The sequence below is a fragment of the Pectinophora gossypiella genome, chromosome 13 (assembly GCF_024362695.1).
Source record: "Pectinophora gossypiella chromosome 13, ilPecGoss1.1, whole genome shotgun sequence".
Classification (NCBI taxonomy): Eukaryota; Metazoa; Arthropoda; class Insecta; order Lepidoptera; family Gelechiidae; genus Pectinophora; species Pectinophora gossypiella.
Window position 1 is genome coordinate 8938788 of NC_065416.1, and position 21229 is coordinate 8960016.

The window sequence follows — 21229 nt, forward strand, 5'->3', positions numbered from 1 at the left end:
GTTTTAAATCTGTCTTTATACAATACTTAATCAGAATTTTATAGTGTATTTTTCACCTAGGAAACTACCCAATTCTATTAAGTAAGTACCTTCTAATTTTTTCATGTTATTTATTCATATGTGTAGTAGGAAATGAAATATTAACATAATAAATATAAATAGTAAATTAAAACACATTTCAATAAGAACATATACATCATTTTATTTTCAATTTAATTCATTAATAAAAATAATATTGTTTAAGGAATTAAGTACACATACACCATGCATGATCACCAAACATGGGAGATAAATTTACAGGTACAATACTATAATAATTACGTCAATTAATATCTATAACATTGAGATAAAGTATTTAAACCTCTCCCTCCTTATAATAAGTTATCTATGATAGATTTAATATTTGGAAAATTTACACTACAGACTTATACCTAACGTAGTACCGCGAACGAGAACCAATTTCGGAAACATTTTCCTCTGAATGTATCTTGTCAGATCTTCTCGAACATCCCTTGCTAAGGACTGTCTACTACTGACAATCGAGGTTCAATAAAAGAATTCTCCCTCTGGTAAATGTTTGTTCGGATGAAATATTTTTTTAATTTAAAAATTACTGAAATATCTCAATAATTTAAATGGTTAGAGTCATTTCGATATCAATTATCATTCCTAAAGTTAAATTACTGAGAAGGAAATTTTGTGGATGTAGGGTGTGCTTCATTATTGATTAAAACAACATACATAGTTTCGAAATGTGTTAAGTTACGGGTCGTAAGATTAGTAAGTACCTAGCTGTTAAATAACTTAGCTGTTGATGTTTTAATCCAAAGTCTTAGAGAGATAAGTCTGGAAATAACCTTAATGCTTTAGCTTAAGCTTGATGTTACCAGAGATTCGTTAAGACGCGAAATAAGGGGAACTGGAAAACATTACGCCTCTTAACATAAGCTTAGGTAAATGGTGAGAGGTAAGGGAGAACGTCCTAAAACACTGATAAAGAGATTAACTGCACTATATGGATAGATAAATAGTGTCATGTAATTTAAAAAAGAGTGACACAGATAGGAATTTATAATTTCGATAACAGAAGAATCGCATGAAGTCGCATTTGTAAAACGTACCAGTGAAGATCAGTAGTAAATAAGAGCTATTAAGCGTAGGGTGGGTGGTCTAGCGACGGGCAAGTGATCGCCGAGAGCCGAGGGGGAAGTGCGACGCGTCGATTTCATCCATGCCACCAGCTTGCAGTCTTTTCTTCAGGTCTGACCGTCTGGAGCCCACGGGGAAATGCGAAGCGTCGATCTCATCCATACCACCGGCCTGCCGCCTCTTGTTCACCAGAGTCCAGCTAGAGAAAAACGATCTATAAATATCTTTGGCATTTCTCGACATACTAAATACGGCATTTTTAAAAAGCAAACTTTTGCCGTTAAGTATGGGAGCGGGATGCCGCAAATTTAATGTGTGATATTATATGATTAAGATACATCTTGGTACTGGAAATGTAATGAATATTTTTGAAGGAGTTTTGATTTAAAAGAAATTCGGCTGAATGTTGCCAACTTGTGGACTTTACCCACTCAAAAAAAAAAAACGAAAATAATGACGCCATGCCTCCACTCAATCTCTCTGGAGTAAACTCCAGGTAAAGTTGAGGCGACGCTCAAGAATACTGATTTTGAATTGAGTTCTGAGTTGTTGACGACGGTGCGAGTTTACATCTTAGAATAGGGATGTTAGATGTTTGTTCTGTTTTCTCTGCTCTGTGAGCAGTGAGCGTTAAAGAGTTGATGTAACTTACCGGTCGAAGCTATCGGAAGATCGTTTGGAGCCGATGGGGAAGTGAGAGAGATCAATCTCGTCCATTGGGTAGTCGGGCCGCAGTCGCTTCTTGTCGGAACTCGACCTGAACCCCTCGCTGTTCAGAATAAGGTGATTCGTAAATAGTTTTTTGCTATATACTTAGGTACAAATGCTAAGTAACAGCAATATGTTAAAATAAAGACATTAATTATGAATAAAATAAAGACAAAATATGCACTGTTGTACTAGCTAAAATAATAATTTGAGAATATGTAAAGAATAAACTTTAAAAAATAGTAGAATAGAATAGAAAAGGTTTATTATAAAAGGACGCCACACACAAAAAAAAGTCAACAACATCATAATAAATAATAATAATTTTAATAGTCATAAATTTAAGTAAGAACAGGTCAATTAAATGTGTGAAAGGGTGCGATTGTTAGAGGAAACTGGTACAAGTAGGTATACTTAATATAAAAAGCTTTATGGCAGCAGCTATACAAATAATGCTAGATTGTATTTATAACAAGCACACCCTTGCATTCACGATGCACGGTTGAATTTTAAAGGCTCGGCTATTCGTTATTTCGTAACAGAAATATTCAGGCTTTGTTAGTTTTACTTCTAATATTACTTTATCAATGCGATTTATCAATAATACTTACGGTAAAGTCGAATGATAATACCTAAGTACGTAACAAAATTGGCGGCGGCCGAATTCTGTGCACTATCTTGGTGCAAGAAAACCAGGAATATTACACACACACACACACACATTCATATCATACTTGACATTCACATTTGCATTTACGTACATTCGTTTCATATTTGTTTAGAAGAAAGTTAATATTATTTGTCAAAAGTCAGATAACGTATATACGTTATACATACAACGGCATATTAATAAAACGGTCCACGACTATCCGATGAAAATACGTAACAGCGACGCTATATCCGGTAAGGTAAATCGAGACAGGAATTGGAAAATGTATTTTCATGGAAAAGGTCCGGACAAATGGACGTATTAAGTACTCTAGGTAGGCAAGATTCAAGACTTGAATCAACTTCAATTTCAAGCTTCACTGCTATTTACTCTTAACCTTAAGAATACTTACTGTATTTTAAAGAACAATACTTAAAATCGTGTATCGCTGTTCACGACTCCACCTATGCCAATTGTTGAGTTATAATAAGTTATAAGGAGTTGGGTTCACGATACGAAGGTCCCGGGTTCGAATCCCATACTTATTTATATTCGATTTTCTTGCACTACGAAGTACATAACATAACATAACCAATACTTTATTGCACACACAGGAAAAAACAAAATACAAAACCAAAGAGAAATAGAATGACTGAAAATGAATGAATGAATGACTTACATGATTGTAATTAACCGACATAATAGAGAAGCGTCAATAGATATACTCAGCTTACACTGGATAGTCTAGGTAGTTGTTCCCGTACAGGTGGTAGAAACGCTTTGTGGCATACGGGAATGGCATCGATGTCTGGTCGATTTCGTCGAAGTTCCGCTTGCCGATGAATGGGTTCAGTTCCGACCTAACATAACACAAGGTCATGACTATATCGTAATTAGGGTAGTCAGAGGTACATTATTCAAGATGAACTAAGTGCACAAGTACACGCCTCGCCGATCTATCTGTTAGACCAACGGGATAGGTGGTGACCTGTATCGCCGTCTTAAATGGTCGAGCCGACTGTGTTAGTGAAATAATCATTGGTGTAAGTCCGGTTCGAACCGGCTCTCCCCATTTGAAAAGCAATCCGGGCACCACAGGAGCACACTGCCTAAGCACCCTAACGTCATCATCATGTCCCTAGCATTGTCCCGTTTTTCACAGGGTCCACTTACCTAATCTGACGATTTGACAGGTCCGGTTTATTACAGAAGCGACTGCCTGTCTGACCTTCCAACCCGCGAAGGGAAGAACAGCCCAATACAGGTTAGGTCACATACCTCCGAAAATGCACCTTAAACACCCTAACATTATGGTAAAATACGGTTAAAATGAAACTTAAGAATATATTTACTACAATTAGAGATTTCAATCACGAGGCTTATTTCTGATTCCGGGGTTGCGGGAGTTTGTACTCATAATCCCGGGATCCCGGGACAGTTCCGAGAATCAGGTTAATCTATTGAAAATTCAAAAGCCAAACCAAAAACAGTGTCTTTTTAAACGGAGATAAGATCCCGGAATTGCCTTTTCTAAACATAATCCACAGGTTTGTAAATTGTTCAAACTGGCATATTATTTGGAGAAGCCGTTCTTGTAGAATGGGACCAGTAAAGTCAATTGTGTATACTATCTCGCTCTATTCTCTTCTTCCCTACTTATATGAAAATAATAGTGATTTAGACGTAGACAATGAGGGAATTTCCAGGAGACGTTCCCCAAAAAAACATACAGATGGCGCTGTACAGGTTTGCCTTCGATTAACCTTCTAATGTCATGGATAACTGACATGCATATGTTTTATCTTTGTTTTTGGGTATAAATGATGACACTTGTTAGTAAATACTTTTCAGGCTACGTTCACCAAAAACAATACACGTGATAATTACCTATTTTCTCATTATTCCGGTACATAATTATTCCAAAATACAATGTAATGACAGAAGCATATATAAAAATAATTGTTGCTTGATATTTGGATCACATTATTTATAGAATTATATTGTTACCTATAATGCTTCAATTTATTTTAATCAGAATAATGGATGGAAGACGTAATTGTGCCTGGGTGTAATAAAAAGGGTCATTATTTATACTTACTAACCCAAAAAAAAGGATAAGATGCATATGTCTGTTATCTATGAAATTAGAAGTTTAAACGAAGGAAAATCTGTATAGCGACATCTATATGGTTTTTGAGGAACGTAGCCTGGATACCCCTCATTAACTAGATATACTTAAGTTTGATACATCAACTTACGAACAATTTGTAACATCAATTCCACGTCTGGCTTTACCCTTGTTATGCTACTACTACACCAATATCTGGAATTGAAACTTGATGTACGATAGGAAATGAGCTTTAAAGTAGGTACTTAAGTGGTCTTTGAAATACGTGGAGGGTATTTAAAGAAAATACGTAGCATTTATTTTTCATTATAGACTAGCCATACGTTCTAGTTTCGTTTAGTTCCGACTAATTTTCTTCAATTTTTATTAAACTACAGCTTGGTTTCCATATAGAGTGGGTATTAGAGGAGAGATCGCTCGATTTATGTTCTGTGACTTAAACCATCCTTAAGGACTGAAAACTGCAAAAATATATTGTAAATATACTTAAATAAATTTATAAGTGGATTCCGATTGGTAGATTAGAATAGCTTTTTTCCGCTTTTTTAACTATTTACTTTACCTATTTACACCATATTAAGTAGGGAATGCAATCCCGACTCGAGATCGCAAACTCGAGATCCCGCGGGATTGGAAATATTAATCTCGCGAGATTCCGAAATTATTGGGATTTTGTCTAGTTCTTAAAAAAATGTAAAGTTAGGATGTCTGAAAACGATGAAAACTGCTTGTTTGTGATAGTGATGTTAATTAAAAAAATATATTTTTTAAAAGTAAACTAAAACCTTTATTCTTCAATAACTAAATGATTAAGTTTTCTTTGGAAATCAGCACAAAAATTAATCAAAACAAAAAGTATAACTCAAGGAGATCGCCAATTCACTCAATCTCGAATGGGATCTCGTCATATTATGCTTCGGGATTGATCTTGAAAAAATAGACGAGATCTCGCAAGATCGGGATCCCGCGATTGCATTCCCTAATATTAAGTAGGTAATTCGTAGAAATAAACCTAATTGGATGTATTTAGTCCCGAACAGCACTAAAAGCATTCGTAATCTGTGTACATACACCCAGTTATGTTTTTTTATTAATTAAGTAGGTATTTATGCTTGATACCGGGTTAATGTACAAAGTTAGTACATTTGTTTCAATTCTACAGTTTTCCAGATCTCATCAAAGTATAGCAACCCTTGGGAGTGTATGTGACCCGGATTGTGACTACGTACTTTGTTGACCCTTATAATAACGTTGCCAGGTATTACTTTTCTACGGTGGCTGTAATAATTTGATGGCACTGAGTTACTTTTGCAAATACTGTTTAACACGAGTATATTGTAACTGTCTTGGAATTAATATTTCAAATAAATGGGCGGATTAAAAGTTGTCTTACAGGTCATAACAATTATATTTGCAGACCTTTTCGTTAATCGAGTTAAATTGTTTATGTGGCTCTTTATTTGCAGCCAATATTTTCGATAAAAACAAAACTGTTCTGATTTTTTTTTCTTACATAAGTATACAAAAAAAAAACCCAAGATTTCTGTGTTATTTTGAGCGTTTACATGTTTAAATGACCCAATAAATGGTTGTAAGTTAAATAGTAAAATTACGAAATGTATTATAAGTGTATCATGTACTTTTCAAGGCTATTGTGAAGTATTCACCTCTCTGTTATTAAAAGGAAAAACTGGATACGTACCGGTCGATTTCGTCGAAGTTTCTCTTTTGCAGGTCGTAATATCCGGCATAGTCGGCAAACGGATCATTCTCGTACAAACTGCAATAACGTCACAGTTTATAACCGTCTATCTATTACTTACTTATAGCTACTTAGATGTTTCATTCCCAAATTAGCCAATACTTACCAACTAGAACATACATTCATAAACTCACGCCTATTTCCCACCGGGGTTAGCAGAAACTATGGAGTTCTATTTTCATAGATTCTGACATACTTCGCTTGCTTCCTTCACATTCATCAATCGTACTAACTAGAAAATAACAGATTCGCTATATTAAAAACATACCATTCTTTTTACCATAGTTAATATTAGTTATTAATCCGTGTGATGTAATAAGATGCGCTATTATTTTGTATCTAAAACTTAATTTCTATTAATATTAATGAATGGATAACCTCACACATAGGTCATAGAATACTACGTATAGAGCGGTAACCCTTCGCTCCCGACCAGCGGCTGAGCTAGGTTTACCTCACCTCACTTAGGGTGGTATTCATAAACGAATCTCAGCTTTGAGACTGTCCTCAAGACCATGTCAATGTGACAGTTCTCATATAAAAACAGGGACTTGAGCATTATCTTGAGGGCAGTCTCAGCTGAGATTAGTTTATTAATACCACCCCTAGTTTAAACTGGAATTGTATGGTGTCAGACGTCACACACACACAGATGCGCGTGGTCTTTGGTTTGTATGAAGTGTCCGGGGTGTGCCAAGGTACCCAAAACTTCTTAGGGCCAGTTGTCCCCCAAAGCATATAGTGATTATAATCAGTTGTGGTGGTATGTCCCTATTATTTGGTTTATAAACGCTATGTATTTCTCGACCAAAACTCATCTGAGCATTTCGATAGAATCGTTGAATGAAAATGAATTGTTACCAGGAAATACAAAATTTACGGTGGTACTCTTCTATTCACATCTGTATAATTTCATGTTTGTAAAATATACCATAACATGTTCGTAATTTAAATAAGTACAGAAGAAAAATCGTGTTACTTCACGAAATTAACTCCTTTGTATATTTAAATGTGGTCTATCTCGCGAAATAGGCAGCTACAAAAAGCTTCCTCTTTTACGAACAAATCTGTTCGCGTAACAAGATTTTTAATGTATTACTTAATTGCCTTCCAAGGTTTTTTGTCAAAAGTAAATTGATAAGGCTTGTGCGCACAAAGCCACGTTTACGCGTCAAAGAGTTCACGAATAGTAATATTATTAAATTATTATATTAATAAGAAAAGTAATATAAGTATAAGTAGTAGTATATATATGCGTTATTACTCAATATTTTAGATGGATGGCGCCGGCGCAGGCTTAACGATTATACATAGATCGAAAGATTATTTCATGGACAGGAGAAGGACCCGGTGGTGTAATGATTAACACGCTCGTCTTGGATTGACAAGAGCTGCGGGTGAAAGTCTCTGCGAGTAAAAAAAAATCGATTTAAATTTTCTCTTTGCGGGTTGCGCAGTGCTATAAAAAACAAAAATCAATAAAATTTATTGTAAGAAATCGTGGTTTAATTCAATAAAATCACATCAGCGATTTTTCAGAAAGACGCTTACGTGATTTTCACTGTAAAGCGACGATATGAATACGTCAAGGTTTTCAGACATAAAACGTGTGCTGAAGATCAGGTGTAGTACACAAGTTGAAGGCTCTTTGCAAAGGAAACTTACTAAGAATTAAATCCTAGCTAAGTATGCGACCCTGTATATAGTAATTATTAATTCTCATGCATGTTATTTAACCTAAAGCTGGTTTTCACGTTAGATTTTCTGTACTAATTTGTTTTAATTTAATATTATAAAAATATGCTTTGTCCCCCAAGGATCTCCACGACGATCGGTCCTGCGTCCAGCAGTGAGCGTCGTACGGCTGATGATGATCCTTTGTCTAAATTACATTCTAGATTCAAAGTCATAACAAAGCGTATATAAATACTTGTAAGTATTGCGCTGCCCACTCCAAAAGTTTTATTGGGCGATAGTTTACAAATCAAATCAAAAATGTTTGTTTGCAAGAATACACTTTTTCTATTGCTATATACAGGAGTACATATTAATTCATCTTTATATACGTGTATTTGAATTCCTAATACTCAAGTTACTCATGAACAATATTAATTGTTACCTGTATCTACCAATTTATGTTCGCACATTGATGTTGTGTGATGTGTGTCAATTGTGCGTCTACGATATGCTACGTGATACTTGCTACGAAGTGCTACATCAGAAAGTTGTTATCCGTGCTACGCCGTGTCAATATTTTTTTTTTACTAACGAATGGCTCTCTACGTTTTTAGAGTATTTATGTGAATGTAATAAGAAGACAATTTAGAAAAGCCTGAGGCTATTCAGTCGCAGACGAGATCAGCAGAGAGAATCGAACAGCTTGTTAATGGGACCCTTACCTGTTATGTCGTCGCGCAGCCATGTAGGGAAGTAACCCGGGGAAGTGACTCACTTCCCGCACCTGCCGGATCAGATGCCCTCCGCCTAGTGGGTCCAGGTTCCGCGTCTTGTGACCTATCATCACCACCATAAAGTTGCAAATTAAATTATTCACTATCAAAATCTTGAAAAGAAATTGGCATGAAAATCTTATGAAAATTGTGCTCACCTTCACTTCATTTGTTTATTCTTCTCATGAAGGGTAATTAAAACACAATGAGCTTCTAAAGTGGAATTTATTTCAAAATTATATTTATTGACAAGAAGGAAAAACGAGTAAAATAAAATTAATTTGTATCACATGTTTACGTTGTACGAATTTGGGAGTTGATATGTATAAGGGTTTATTTTAAAATTTAAACCAGGTTTCCACCGCCGATAGAGTCCAGCTGGCGGACGAAGTTGCCACCACCGAGAGAGTCCAAGTTGCGGACCAAGTTGCCGCCTCCCAATGAGTCCAAAGTGCGCTTTATCAAGTTCGGACCACCGAGTGCGTCAAGGTTCTTCTTTACAAGGTTACCGCCGCCCAGAGAGTCCAGATTCCTCACCAGATTTCCTCCGCCAAGAGAGTCCAGGTTTCGTACAAGGTTGCCACCTCCAAGGGAGTCCACGAATCTCGCGTATCGAGCGCCTTCGGTATCCCTCCCAAGTAAAGAGGATCCACCGAGGTTGGCGAGATTCCTGTTGTAAGGGGAGTAACTTCCGTAGCTGTTTACATTTCTGCCGGTCAGGGTAGACCCACCGATGCCGTTAATGTTCCTCCCCAACATGGAAGAGCCGCCTAATCCTACGGTCCTGCCGAGCAGCGAGGATCCTCCAAGTCCACCGACGTTGCGTCCAACCAAGGAGCTCCCGCCTAAGCCCATAGTACGCTCACCACCCTCACGTTGTACAAGGAATCGCAGGAATTCCTCCAACTCTTGCCTTTGTCTGTAATCTGCAACAAATATTCTTCATTTGTATTCAGCGGTAAATACTATTAAATATTTGTGCATTTATGCTAAGCATCTGCAATTTTAAATTCAAATACTCCTGTAAGCAAAACGAATGCCGGTAGTCAAGATTGTTTTAGTTTAGGTAAGTACTGCATTGTTTATTTTTTATCTGAGCTGTACAATTATACTTAAGCTTTAGTATTTAAATCATACTCACCATTACGTAACAACGAATACACAGTATAATAAGTGCAGTGATATCGCCGTGCGTACATACTCTGTGAATAGTGCGAGAACCCAGTCACTAGGACGTGTGAAGAAAACACCGGGAGATTTACAGGTTTTGTGCGATATGATCAGGGTCACTTGTGATTTTAATGACTCGTGATTTAAGGTTTCTTTTAGGGAGTGCATAGGGTTTGCTTTTGAATAAGAAATGACGTGTTTATAATCGAAACTGATGTCGTGATTTGTGATTTTGGGGATACAAAAATGTGCTCACACCATATTTAAATAAAAGTGTATTTACAGATAAAGTTTGTGTTAAACGTGTGCCGATTCGTGATTGTGCCGGGGTCTGAACAGGGGTCCGTGCTAAACAAGTAATATAAGTATAACGATTTATTTTATTTCCAAGTTATCGTCGAGGCGGACAATATCTTACCGTTCGCGTCGTAACGGTCTGCAGAATTGTGTTCACCAGCACTCAGGTCTTGATCCTAGGAAATAAAAATATAGGTAAGTAAATAGAAGTACTTAACAACACACAACAGCCTCCGTGGTCTGGTGGTTAGAGCGTTAGGCTCACGATCTGGAGGTCCGGGTTCGATTCCCGATGGGGACAATGTCGAAATAACTTTGTGAGACTGTGACACTGTGGGACGTATATAGGCTGTTTATATTTATGTAGAAGTACTTACGTAAGTATGTTCTACACTTATTCACATTAGTACATGTGACACGTACCGATACAGAATGCTAGTACCCATATAGCTGATACCTCTAGATGATCATCATAATAATTATGCGTGAAACTCTAATTTCAAACATATTTATTCCTTGATATGATTCCAATAAATATTAAAGAAAATCCTTGAAATACAAAATGTATGCTAATGCGCCGTTCTACTAGCTTAGCTAGTGACATTACTTAACATGCTTTCTAAGTAATCGGAGACTAATAATAGCTCGATGATTATCGGCGTGAGTGAGATCTTAGACTATATAGCAAATCGTTTAAAGTATAAACACGGGAAGTAGGTATTATACGTATAAAGGTAGAATTATATTATTGTTTCCGCATACAGTTGTATAATTCAAATTTATTGCATTTCTCAGCGATTTCCCAAGTGACTCTATAATTTATTGTATTTGTAAATACATTTGTTTTGGAAAGTGCGATGAAGCTAGATTTGATTGGGGCTTTACTTGTTATAATGTTTATACTGCGAGAGCGCGCACTAAGCCATCGAGGACTAAAATTTGTCCACAAGTTAATTAATATTCCAGTGTCGTTGTAAATATTTTCGAATAATGAAAACCGATGGCTATCGAAGATGTTTCTCTGAGAGCAATATTTAACAGTTTCGTTGAATTTCTAAGCAGATTCTCTTTCAACGAAGGTTATATTTCAAATTAAATGACCTTTTATATTTTATTTAGCTAAGAATATTCCGGAGTTACAACTCCGGGAATACTAATTAATATAAACCGTACCTGGCTTGCATCTTGGACAAATCCATGGAGAAATGATAATTTTCTTCCACCCGTTTATTGTTTACTCTATTGTTTAGTGGAATTATAACATGTTCTTAATAATTTTAAATCTTTATATTAATTTAGTAGCCCTCCCTATCTCAAGAATTATAAATAAGTACTTAGTAGTGGAAATAAGGTAAAGATTAATTAATTTTCGATCAATCTATCCTTTGTAAACAAACATTGGATCGGGGCAAATAAAATTGGGTTAAGTATTTGCGTACCTATACATAACTTTGTATCTGGTTAATTTATATCAATCATCGCTTTCTCATATAATAATTATAAACATCAATTGGGTTCGGTACCTATATTTTGAAGAGGGTTGATGGTTAAATGTTTACTGAATATTACTATCATTAGTTATACGAAAAGCAATATTCATATATATTTTCGTACCGAATATTTATTAGGTCATCAAAAAACAGCAACGTCAGTTGATATTTTAATCACGTATGAGGAAACATAATACATCATGAAACTTTTGGTGTGAGTGGAATCCTCATGATTAGCCATGATCCACGAAATTCTCGAAAGCTCGGCACTGTCTGATTAACGTTTGACCTTATTTATTATTTAGCTTGTTTTTTTTGTGTGGTATTGTGTGTTGACAACAACTGCTTACGTATCAGTTATTCCGCCCAAGTAGTTTATGCTATCAAAAAATAATATTAAATAAATATTTTCCTCACTCGGACTCTACTAAGGTTTGGAAATGTTTAGGAACGGTTCTTCTTATCGTGTGGGTTGTGAGGTGGAATACCAACCTCATCAACCCTGGTCTCAGGGTTATTATTGAGTCGCCAAAGGCTCCTGACATGGCTCATTAACGATTACTCACTTACATCAGTAAATAGTAACTGGGACCAACGGCTTAACGTGCCTTCCGAAGCACGGATCGTCTTACTTTCGGACAATCAGGTGATCAGCCTGTATTTTCCTAACCAAACTAGGGACGGTTTGTGTCGTGTGTTGAACTAGAATATACAATAGAGCATAACGCATGTGTCTCCGAAGGAGTATTAGAATATACCATATGCACCCACTCCTGGCAGATACGTTTAAATCCCATATAATAAGGGTGCCTATACTCCTGGAAACTAAGTGACGTCAATTTTGCCTAAGTACCTATATCTGTCATTGATTATGTTTGAAATATGTACCTATTTTTTAACAGCCTCCGTGGTCTAGTGGTTAGAGCGTTAGGCTCACGATCTGGAGGTCCGGGTTCGATTCCCGATGGGGACATTGTCGAAATCACTTTGTGAGACTGTCCTTTGTTTGGTAAGAACTTTTCAGGCTTGAATCACCTGATTGTCCGAAAAAGTAAGATGATTCCGTGCTTCGGAGGGCACGTTAAGCGGTTGGTCCCGGCTATTAGCTGTAAAAACACCTCCACCAACCCGTAGTGGAGCAGCGTGGTGGAGTATGCTCCATACCCCCTCCGGTTGATTGAGGGGAGGCCTGTGCCCAGCAGTGGATGTATGTACCTATTTAGTTTTGAGAGTTGTATGTAAGGTGTGCTTACCTGGTGAGGGTCTGCGCTGCAGCACACTAGCAGGGCTGCAACAGCCACGACCACCGCTCCACCGGATCCTCGCTTCATTGTGCCTGCTGGAGAACAATATGTTGGTCAAGTAACCGGCTATTCACTCTGCCAAATAGATCATGTCAGTAGTAAGCCACGTCAGAAAAAAACGGTTATATGCTTATACATTCTATGTGCATAACATTATATATGCAAACAGCCCACGCCCGACTCTTTTATCTTCTATCTTCCTCGCGTTATCCCGTTTTCCCCAGCTTACCTAACCTGAAGATATGACATGTCCGACTTTTCACAGAAGCCTGTGTAACTTTCTTACTCGAAGGGAATTCCCGCCTAATATCCTATCCTATTTTGTTAGAAAAATAGGGTTCCGAGGGTAAAACTTACATTGCACTGCTGGGTAAAAACCTGCACTTCACCAGTGTAGAAATAGTAGTATGAAATTAATGCTATACTAAACAGTCATCCAGCCAGCAGTGGAAATCTGTTATTTGAGCAGAGAAAAAAGCAGGCTAGACCCATATGTACGTTACTTAAGTTTCTTTATAACTAGGGTTTTTATACATTACTTATAACACTTTCAAAACTGCACGAAAAGAGAAAAAGAAAGAAAGTAAAGAATGTCCAAAGAATGTCATGTAGGTACAGAAAGATCAATATAATATTAAATTAATTCTTAATAGCCGGATTTTTTATCTTATCTGAATCAAAATAATCAATTTTATATTATAGTTCGCGGAAAATGAAATAATAATTCAATGGTCAGGGCAGCTACATGATTTGGAATAAATTCTTGTATTATAAACGTGGTGTGGAGTAGCCCGTTACCGGGTCTCCCCGCACCTGGTGCCCAATGTGACTTTAGGTGCTATTTAACATAACATAACGTAATAGAGAGCGAGCATAATGCCATTAACCTGGCACAAATCTTGGAAACTACATATCGTCACTGAAAAGGAAAAATTACGTATTAAACGCCAAAATGCCATTTCAAAAAAAAGCCGTTTAAAGTTTTTTTTTAGTTTTTTTATCATAACTTTATACATATTTATCCAATTTAGATGACGTCAACGTAAGTTTTCATTGTTTTTCATTTTCTATATCTAGCAATACATATTATAAAATGGACTGTTATTTTAGGATATTTTGGCGCTTATGTAATTGTGCCTTTCCAGTGACGATGTTATAATTATCTAATGTGATCCAAACTCATAAAGAGCCTGAGTTAGGATTCGAACCGGTGACACTACGATGTGTGTCACGCTTTCTCCAAACAAGCTATCACGCATTCTAAAGCCTCCACCGATTATCACTATTTTCGATGTTCTCGATAAGTTCTTCTTATATTTTCCCATATCCTTTGATTTAATCATAACATGTGGACGTGGGTGTAGGTTGTGTGAAGATCAACGAAGTTTTGTGGATGATGGATTGTCACATAACACAAGATACAACTCTGAAACCAACTTTTTGTATTCGATCAAATAGTAAATACCCTGATAGTATACGTTAGGTAGGCGTGTGTCAACAAATTGCGTATGAATCTGGGGGGTTAAAAACGCCACATCGAAGCAATTCATCTAAAAGGCAATATTGCAATTTGACATTTGCGCCTATAAAAGTAAGTGCGCAATGCAAACAAATGTCAAATAACAATGTTGCTTTTCTAAATGAATTTGAATTGAAAATGAAAATGAATTGCTTTGATGTGGCCTTTTTAACCCCCCTGATCACAAAATAGAAGAAAGAGGGTGGAAAGGCCTTAACGCGCATTTTGTATGAGAACCCCACTCTCTTTTACTACTACTCCTGCAAACAGATAACTGCGATAGCATTACTGCTTCTCAAATTCCATAGCTCCTTACCAACAATGTTTACTTATGTTATGTGATAGGCTGCAATTTTATTATTATTTTTCGTAAGTTACTGCATACATATTCAGAATTTGCCTTTCAACTGTTTTAAGATAGTAGTTATACAAAAACTTTACAAAAAGGTTATTATAAAGTTAGTGATTACTTAGAAGATATGAATGCATGGGATTAACTGTCTGAGAACTGATATTACGCAGCTAAATTACTCAATTGTATACCAATATTTTATGTTTATTTTAATTTTTTAAAGAACGTCTAGGGCCCTGTGCCGAGGTTTTTCTTGCAGCTTCTTTTTCCCGGCTATACAGGTTGTGAGAATATGCAGTAGTTTTAGGCGGATGAGGCGTTCGTTATGTAAAAATTGACGATTCAAAGTGTAACTATGTTACCAACTGAATAAAGATATTTTTGAATTTGAATTTAAGTACAAAAGTATTTTTCTGATAAATAGCTACTATATACTACGTTTTTTTAGCTTTCATGTGATAAGGAGGGAACTCCTTGCATTATAGTTGATATTTGATTTATTGCCCTACAGCTTATAATGCACAAGACGACCTTTTAATATACTATCGAGGAGCTCCATACGTCGTAAAGCATGAGGACAAGTGGAGTGCAAAGTTAAAGTATGAACTATTTACCCATACTTCTATGGCGCGCGATTATGGATAACTTAGTCCGTGTATTCCGTGGATCTGATACACCTTTGAAAAGATCATAATCCTTTTTTAATTAAATACATGCCTTTAATACATGCAGGAACATGCTTTATTACAGACTATGTTACTTCATAGAATATGTGTCATTATGAAAAGCCTAAATCCTCCGATAATACTGGATCCAAGCCGCAATTATGAAAAATCGCAGCTACACTTTACGAGACGGCTTACCTTTTTCAGTCTTTATACGATAAATTGACACAACCACTATTGTTACAAATACTTACTATTAAATTACTGTAGCTTAGTTTGAGGGATTCACCTCTTCGCTTTCAGTGTGTGGTCATAGATAAGGCATTATTTTCTATAAGTAAGTATTTAAATTATCGCTAAATATCAGTGGTGAAGATTTGCGTTTGAGTAACTATCTCAATTAGCAGTACAAGATAAAACACGCTTACTTTATTTATAACTGTCTGCAACAGAACTTTAGAGATTCTCGAAATTAATGTACAGTTCGTGGAACAGACTTCGGCAGGGTATTCTGTTTCCAAAGAAAAAAAAAACATTAGTTAAGCTGATCACTATGTTCCCAATTGGGCTAGTCAGTACATCCATTGCAAGCTGAACTGAATACCCATGAGTTACCAAGATTTCTGTTAGACCAGCAACGTGGATAGTGAGCCTATCACCGTCTATAATGGTCTAGCCAACTGTGTTAGTACTAGCACTTTGTGTGAATATATAGCGTGCCTATTTCATTGTGTCCCTATATGGTAACCTCTGTGGGTGACCTAGACCGTCCTAGGCCATGAATCGTATTAAACTGATTACGCGCGCATAAGTAAACGTATGCAATTTTCAAAATTGCAGCGCTGGTCAATTTGATAACCTTTATTATAGTTACCGTATTCTTAGCTGTGCAAACACTAGGTAAGGACTGTCAGCATTATGTAGTTGCAACTTATTTTTAATACTTACGGAAGTAAACCCTTAAGCCCCTTTGTGAGACCCTTTCGTTACGTTCTTCGTTTAGATTTAAACAATCCAAACGAAGGGCCTCGCCATAGCAATTCTTCTCTGAATGTTTAATAGAAGCATTCCCTATTTCATAATGTAATATTGAACTGTATGCTACGTGTTCATTGCGAACGATATGTCATATAAGGGTTCATAAACGTGCTTTTATTATTATTGAATTTTCTTTCATATTTCAAAAGATTACATCTAGTGTGCGCACAGAAGACAGATAAAGTATGCGTATTTCATTGGTTTCACGTCATATAGATAGATATACCTCAATCATTGCGTAGATATATACCTTATGTGACTGCTTTGCTCATGTAACGTTATAAATTGACTTTCAATTTATGAATCTCCAATTGGACATTCGGCTAAATAGCAAACCTAAAAATCAAATTAAGACGACCAATTACTCTCTTTTTGGATGTAAAGGCAGATAACTTTCAAAAAACCTTAATGGAGAGGCGAACTGAATGCAGTATGAGATGCGATGAAGAGATATGGTCAGAGAGTGAATTCAAATAATAGGCTTTTCCTTAAATATGATGTGCCAGGCTAGATTAATGACACGTAGACCCTATTTTCTTATCTATGTAGAGGTAGATTAATTAAGCTACTTACATAAAATCATGCAACACATCAAAAAAAAAAAAACAACGCGGTAGCGAGATTAACCCTTGATCCGACGAGATAACAGACATAATAATTAGGTTTTCTATTGTGTCTCGTGTAGATTTGCGCCCCAACTTGCAAAGGGTTGTAAGGCTGACATAATTTCGAGTAAAATAACATAATTTCGAGTAACTATACAAGAAATATCAAGGTGTCTTTTATGGAAATGGTTTGAATTCGGTAGGAAATTCCAACCGCGATTGTAACTTTACGTACTTACTTAATAAATATTCATTAGAGTGTTCATACAATGTTTACTATAATTATGAAATTATGAAAGTTTAAAATCTTCTTTTCTTTTACTTTTTAAGCATTGTTTGTTTATACAGATTCTAAAAATAATTGTAAAGGTATTGTTTTAGTATAAGTAGTTTATAGTTACAATATTTTCGTCCACGTAAAAGAAATTTACAAATTTATACATTTTCAGATGCCAAAGAACATTGAATTATTATAAAGCATTCAGCGGTTTACATAAACATGAATGCAAACATATTTACGTCCATAAAGTTAGCCAAAAAAAGTTTGCTTATCGACGTGACAAACTGTGCTTGGCTGGTAACCTCAAAAAACACGCAAAAGCCATTAAATTAAAAATGAACATGAATTTATTTTTCACTGTACAAAAGGCATTTAAAATATTTTTTCGGGTATTTCAGCCAAAGCACATACGCATGTTATAGCTTGTAAACTTTTTTCTAAAAAAACTCTTTACGAGCGATATTTTAAGTAGGTATTATTTACAGTGTTTGATACCAGTGCCCGGAAGAGCAGTGAATGAAATTAATGCAAATGAATTGAAAATAGTGAGAATTAAATGTGGACGAATGATAAGTTTATTTTAAGAGTCGTGTATTGAAGTGTATTAACTATTTCAGAAATCAGATCAATAGGGTAGTTTCCAACTAGTCAAATCAGTTACTTTTTACTAAAACAAAACACGACATTATTATGGAATTTGTATGAAAAAGGAACTTGTGACGTCATAGGAAAACGTGACAAAATATCGCAGTTATTGTTACATTTTTCTTTATTAAAATTATTAAATAAATTAAATAGAAAAAATATAATGTTTTTTGTCGAAATCACTTTGTGAGGCTGTCCTTTGTTTGGTAAGGACTTTTCAGGCTTGAATCACCTGATTGGCCGAAAAAGTAAGTTGATTCCGTGCTTCGGAGGGCACGTTAAGCCGTTGGTCCCGGCTATTAGCCGTAAAAACACCTCCACCAACCCGCAGTGGAGCAGCGTGGTGGAGTATGCTCCATACCCCCTCCGGTTGATTGAGGGGAGGCCTGTGCCCAGCAGTGGGACGTATATAGGCTATTTATGTTATGTTATGTTATGTTTTTTGTCACCTTTAGATCTGTCTTTATATAGTAATCAGAATTTGATAATTTATCTTTGACCTAGGAGACTACCCAATCCATTCGTTACAATTTTATCTGCGTCAGGTGATTTACGATTAAAGATTCAAACGTGATTAAGCTTCAGGAAGACATAAAAACGCGTTAATAACGGTGAGCTGTTATCAATTTGCATGTATCATTCTACATCGCTGAAAGTGTGTTAAATTTCTTTTATAACGAATATTAAGTACGTTACGCGTGCTAAATATAAAAAAAATGTGTCCAAAATTTAAATTTACTTATATATGTAATAGTGTAACCGGATAATGGTTAGGTTAAGTTCCTCATAAGCAAATGTACATTTCGAGAAAACAGCAGAAAAACTGAAACTACTTTTGTAAAGTGTAGGATTGGTACCCGTACGTGGTATACAGTAAAAGTATCGTAACACCTTTTTTGCTTAACAGAAGTCTTAATGTAGCGATTTGCCGCCTTTTAGCTTAGAATTCACCCATCCTATGACCGGCCTTTGCGAAAGTTGTTTAACTTCAACAATCGCAGACCGAGTGCGTTTACCGCTGCGCCACCGAGCTCCAAAAAAAAAAGTTTTCATCTCGAGCTCCTCCGTGCTTCGGAAGGCACGTTAAGCCGTTGGTCCCGGCTGCATTAGCAGTCGTTAATAACCATCAATCCGCACTGGGCCCGCGTGGTGGTTTAAGGCCCGATCTCCCTATCCATCCATAGGAAAGGCCCGTGCCCCAGCAGTGAGGACGTTATTGGGCTGATGATGATGATGATGAGCTTAGAATTCTGTCAAAGATACGTACTAACCGCCTAAATGCGGACCTTATTTCCGAAATTAAAAAAAGATAAAAATGTACCAATCAGATGGGTTAAGAGACTTTTTGTAATTATTTATTTTTAGTTTGGTGCAATAAAGTGTATTTGTATTGTATTGTATTGTATGGGTTAAAGCAGCTTGCTTTACTGAATCTGATAGTATCATGAAAGTGACCATATGTCACTTGTCACTTACGGGCCTTTTAGCACATAAGGGCCGCTCGCCTCGCGGTGCACCACTACAAGATCCGTGTCGTATGACAATCGTCTAACTCATCCTAGGAATGCCTTGTAGGTCAGCCATGATCTACATAGAATAGGCATTTCTCATAACGTGCAGCTACTTGCGGTAGATATATAAGATACATACTGTATCTCTTGTGTTACGTATGTGTATAAAGTTCACGCCTATTTCATATTGGGGTACACGCTACTTCTGCTTTCATAGGTAGTACATATTCGCCGGTTTAGAATGCCTACTCTTGACTAGGCGAGTTTTTATACATCCTGAATTTCACCGCGTTATGTCCACCTAGGTCATCTTCTTCCTATATTGTACTGTAGTGTCACAATCGATATGATAGTACAGTCGATATGGAATAATGAATACAATATGAGTGAATGAAAGTCATTTGAAAATCTTGAAATTCTTTGCTAATATTACGATAAATAATGGTTCTCGTATAAGTCCCATATTAAAGTACTTACTCAAAGAATGAATATTGTATATTATAGTGTTTTATGGCAAAAAGCTAGAGCTATACATTAAAAGCGATTAAAATTTTTAATTGATATAACCAGGTCCATTTTATTTTTTGACTGCTTGAAAAACAAATTAGAATGTTTTTCAAGTTATCATAAAAAAAAACGTTACACGTGAAAGCATGATTGCTTCATTCAATATTATTTGATTAGCAAATTTAAATCCAAAAATAGAAAATAATTGTAAAGAGCCTAGTTTGGTTGTCCGACGATAATTTAATCTACCTAATTATATTTTGACAATACACTTTCTCGGAAAAACGAAATTTTTATAATAGGCATGTGGTTTTTTTTTAAGTTATACACGTATACACTTCCTACCTACATTTTTTATCACCAACTACATGGTAAGTTTTGAAAATGTTAAAACAATGCGAAAAACTTTTTGTTACTCGTAGCAACTCTACATAGGTCACATGCCTAAAATTAATATTAAGTACTACCGTATTCACTTTATAATAAAATGCATTTATAAAAAAAATTGAAATAAAAATCACTGGTCAGAGTAATATTCCAAATAATAAAAAAATAAATATACTTAATTAAAAAGAAATATATTTTTAAAAGAAATGAAGACATGCCAGTGGCAACAATAGTAATTTAAAATAAAATAATAAAATACATTCCATTTTTGAAAGTTATGTACCGACCTGTTTTATGGTGTGAAGAGCGGATGTCGCGACGGTGGTTCTGTTGCGATGTGGCGGAGTCGCCGCAGGACTCAGCTTATATACGCGCGGCGGGCGGCTGGCCACTTGCAACGACTGCCCACATACTGCACACGTATCAACAGGTACGTCACTGGCACTTTTTGGATGTAAAATCTGAATAAAAAGGTTAAAAAATATTTGTTATGATATGTAAAATTTCCAGTTCTTAACGTTACTCGTAAGTATAGAGAAAGAAGGCTGCAAAGTTTAAGTGGGAATGGGCCAGTCATATTTGTAGGATGCATGCAGCATAGGGGGACAAAAAT

The 21229-nt window shown here is 36.0% G+C and overlaps 1 protein-coding gene across 2 annotated transcripts; it reads right to left on the reverse strand.

Annotated features, from left to right (window-relative positions):
- Positions 1–289: 289 nt before the first annotated feature.
- LOC126371930 (orcokinin peptides-like) lies at positions 290–20942 on the reverse strand. Of its 2 annotated transcripts, XM_050017381.1 has the most exons (8): positions 20904–20942; positions 13057–13142; positions 10435–10489; positions 8796–8910; positions 6337–6414; positions 3241–3366; positions 1802–1918; positions 290–1348 (listed from the first exon to the last, which is right to left on the reverse strand). In XM_050017381.1, exons 2-8 carry the CDS (start codon positions 13132–13134, stop codon positions 1171–1173), a joined length of 747 nt encoding a protein of 248 aa, XP_049873338.1. In that variant the 5' UTR covers positions 13135–13142; positions 20904–20942; the 3' UTR covers positions 290–1170. The 2 variants fall into 2 exon arrangements, with proteins under 2 accessions (XP_049873338.1, XP_049873337.1); XM_050017380.1 differs by lacking the exons at positions 290–1348; positions 1802–1918; positions 3241–3366; positions 6337–6414; positions 8796–8910 and adding an exon at positions 9056–9772.
- Positions 20943–21229: the final 287 nt, after the last annotated feature.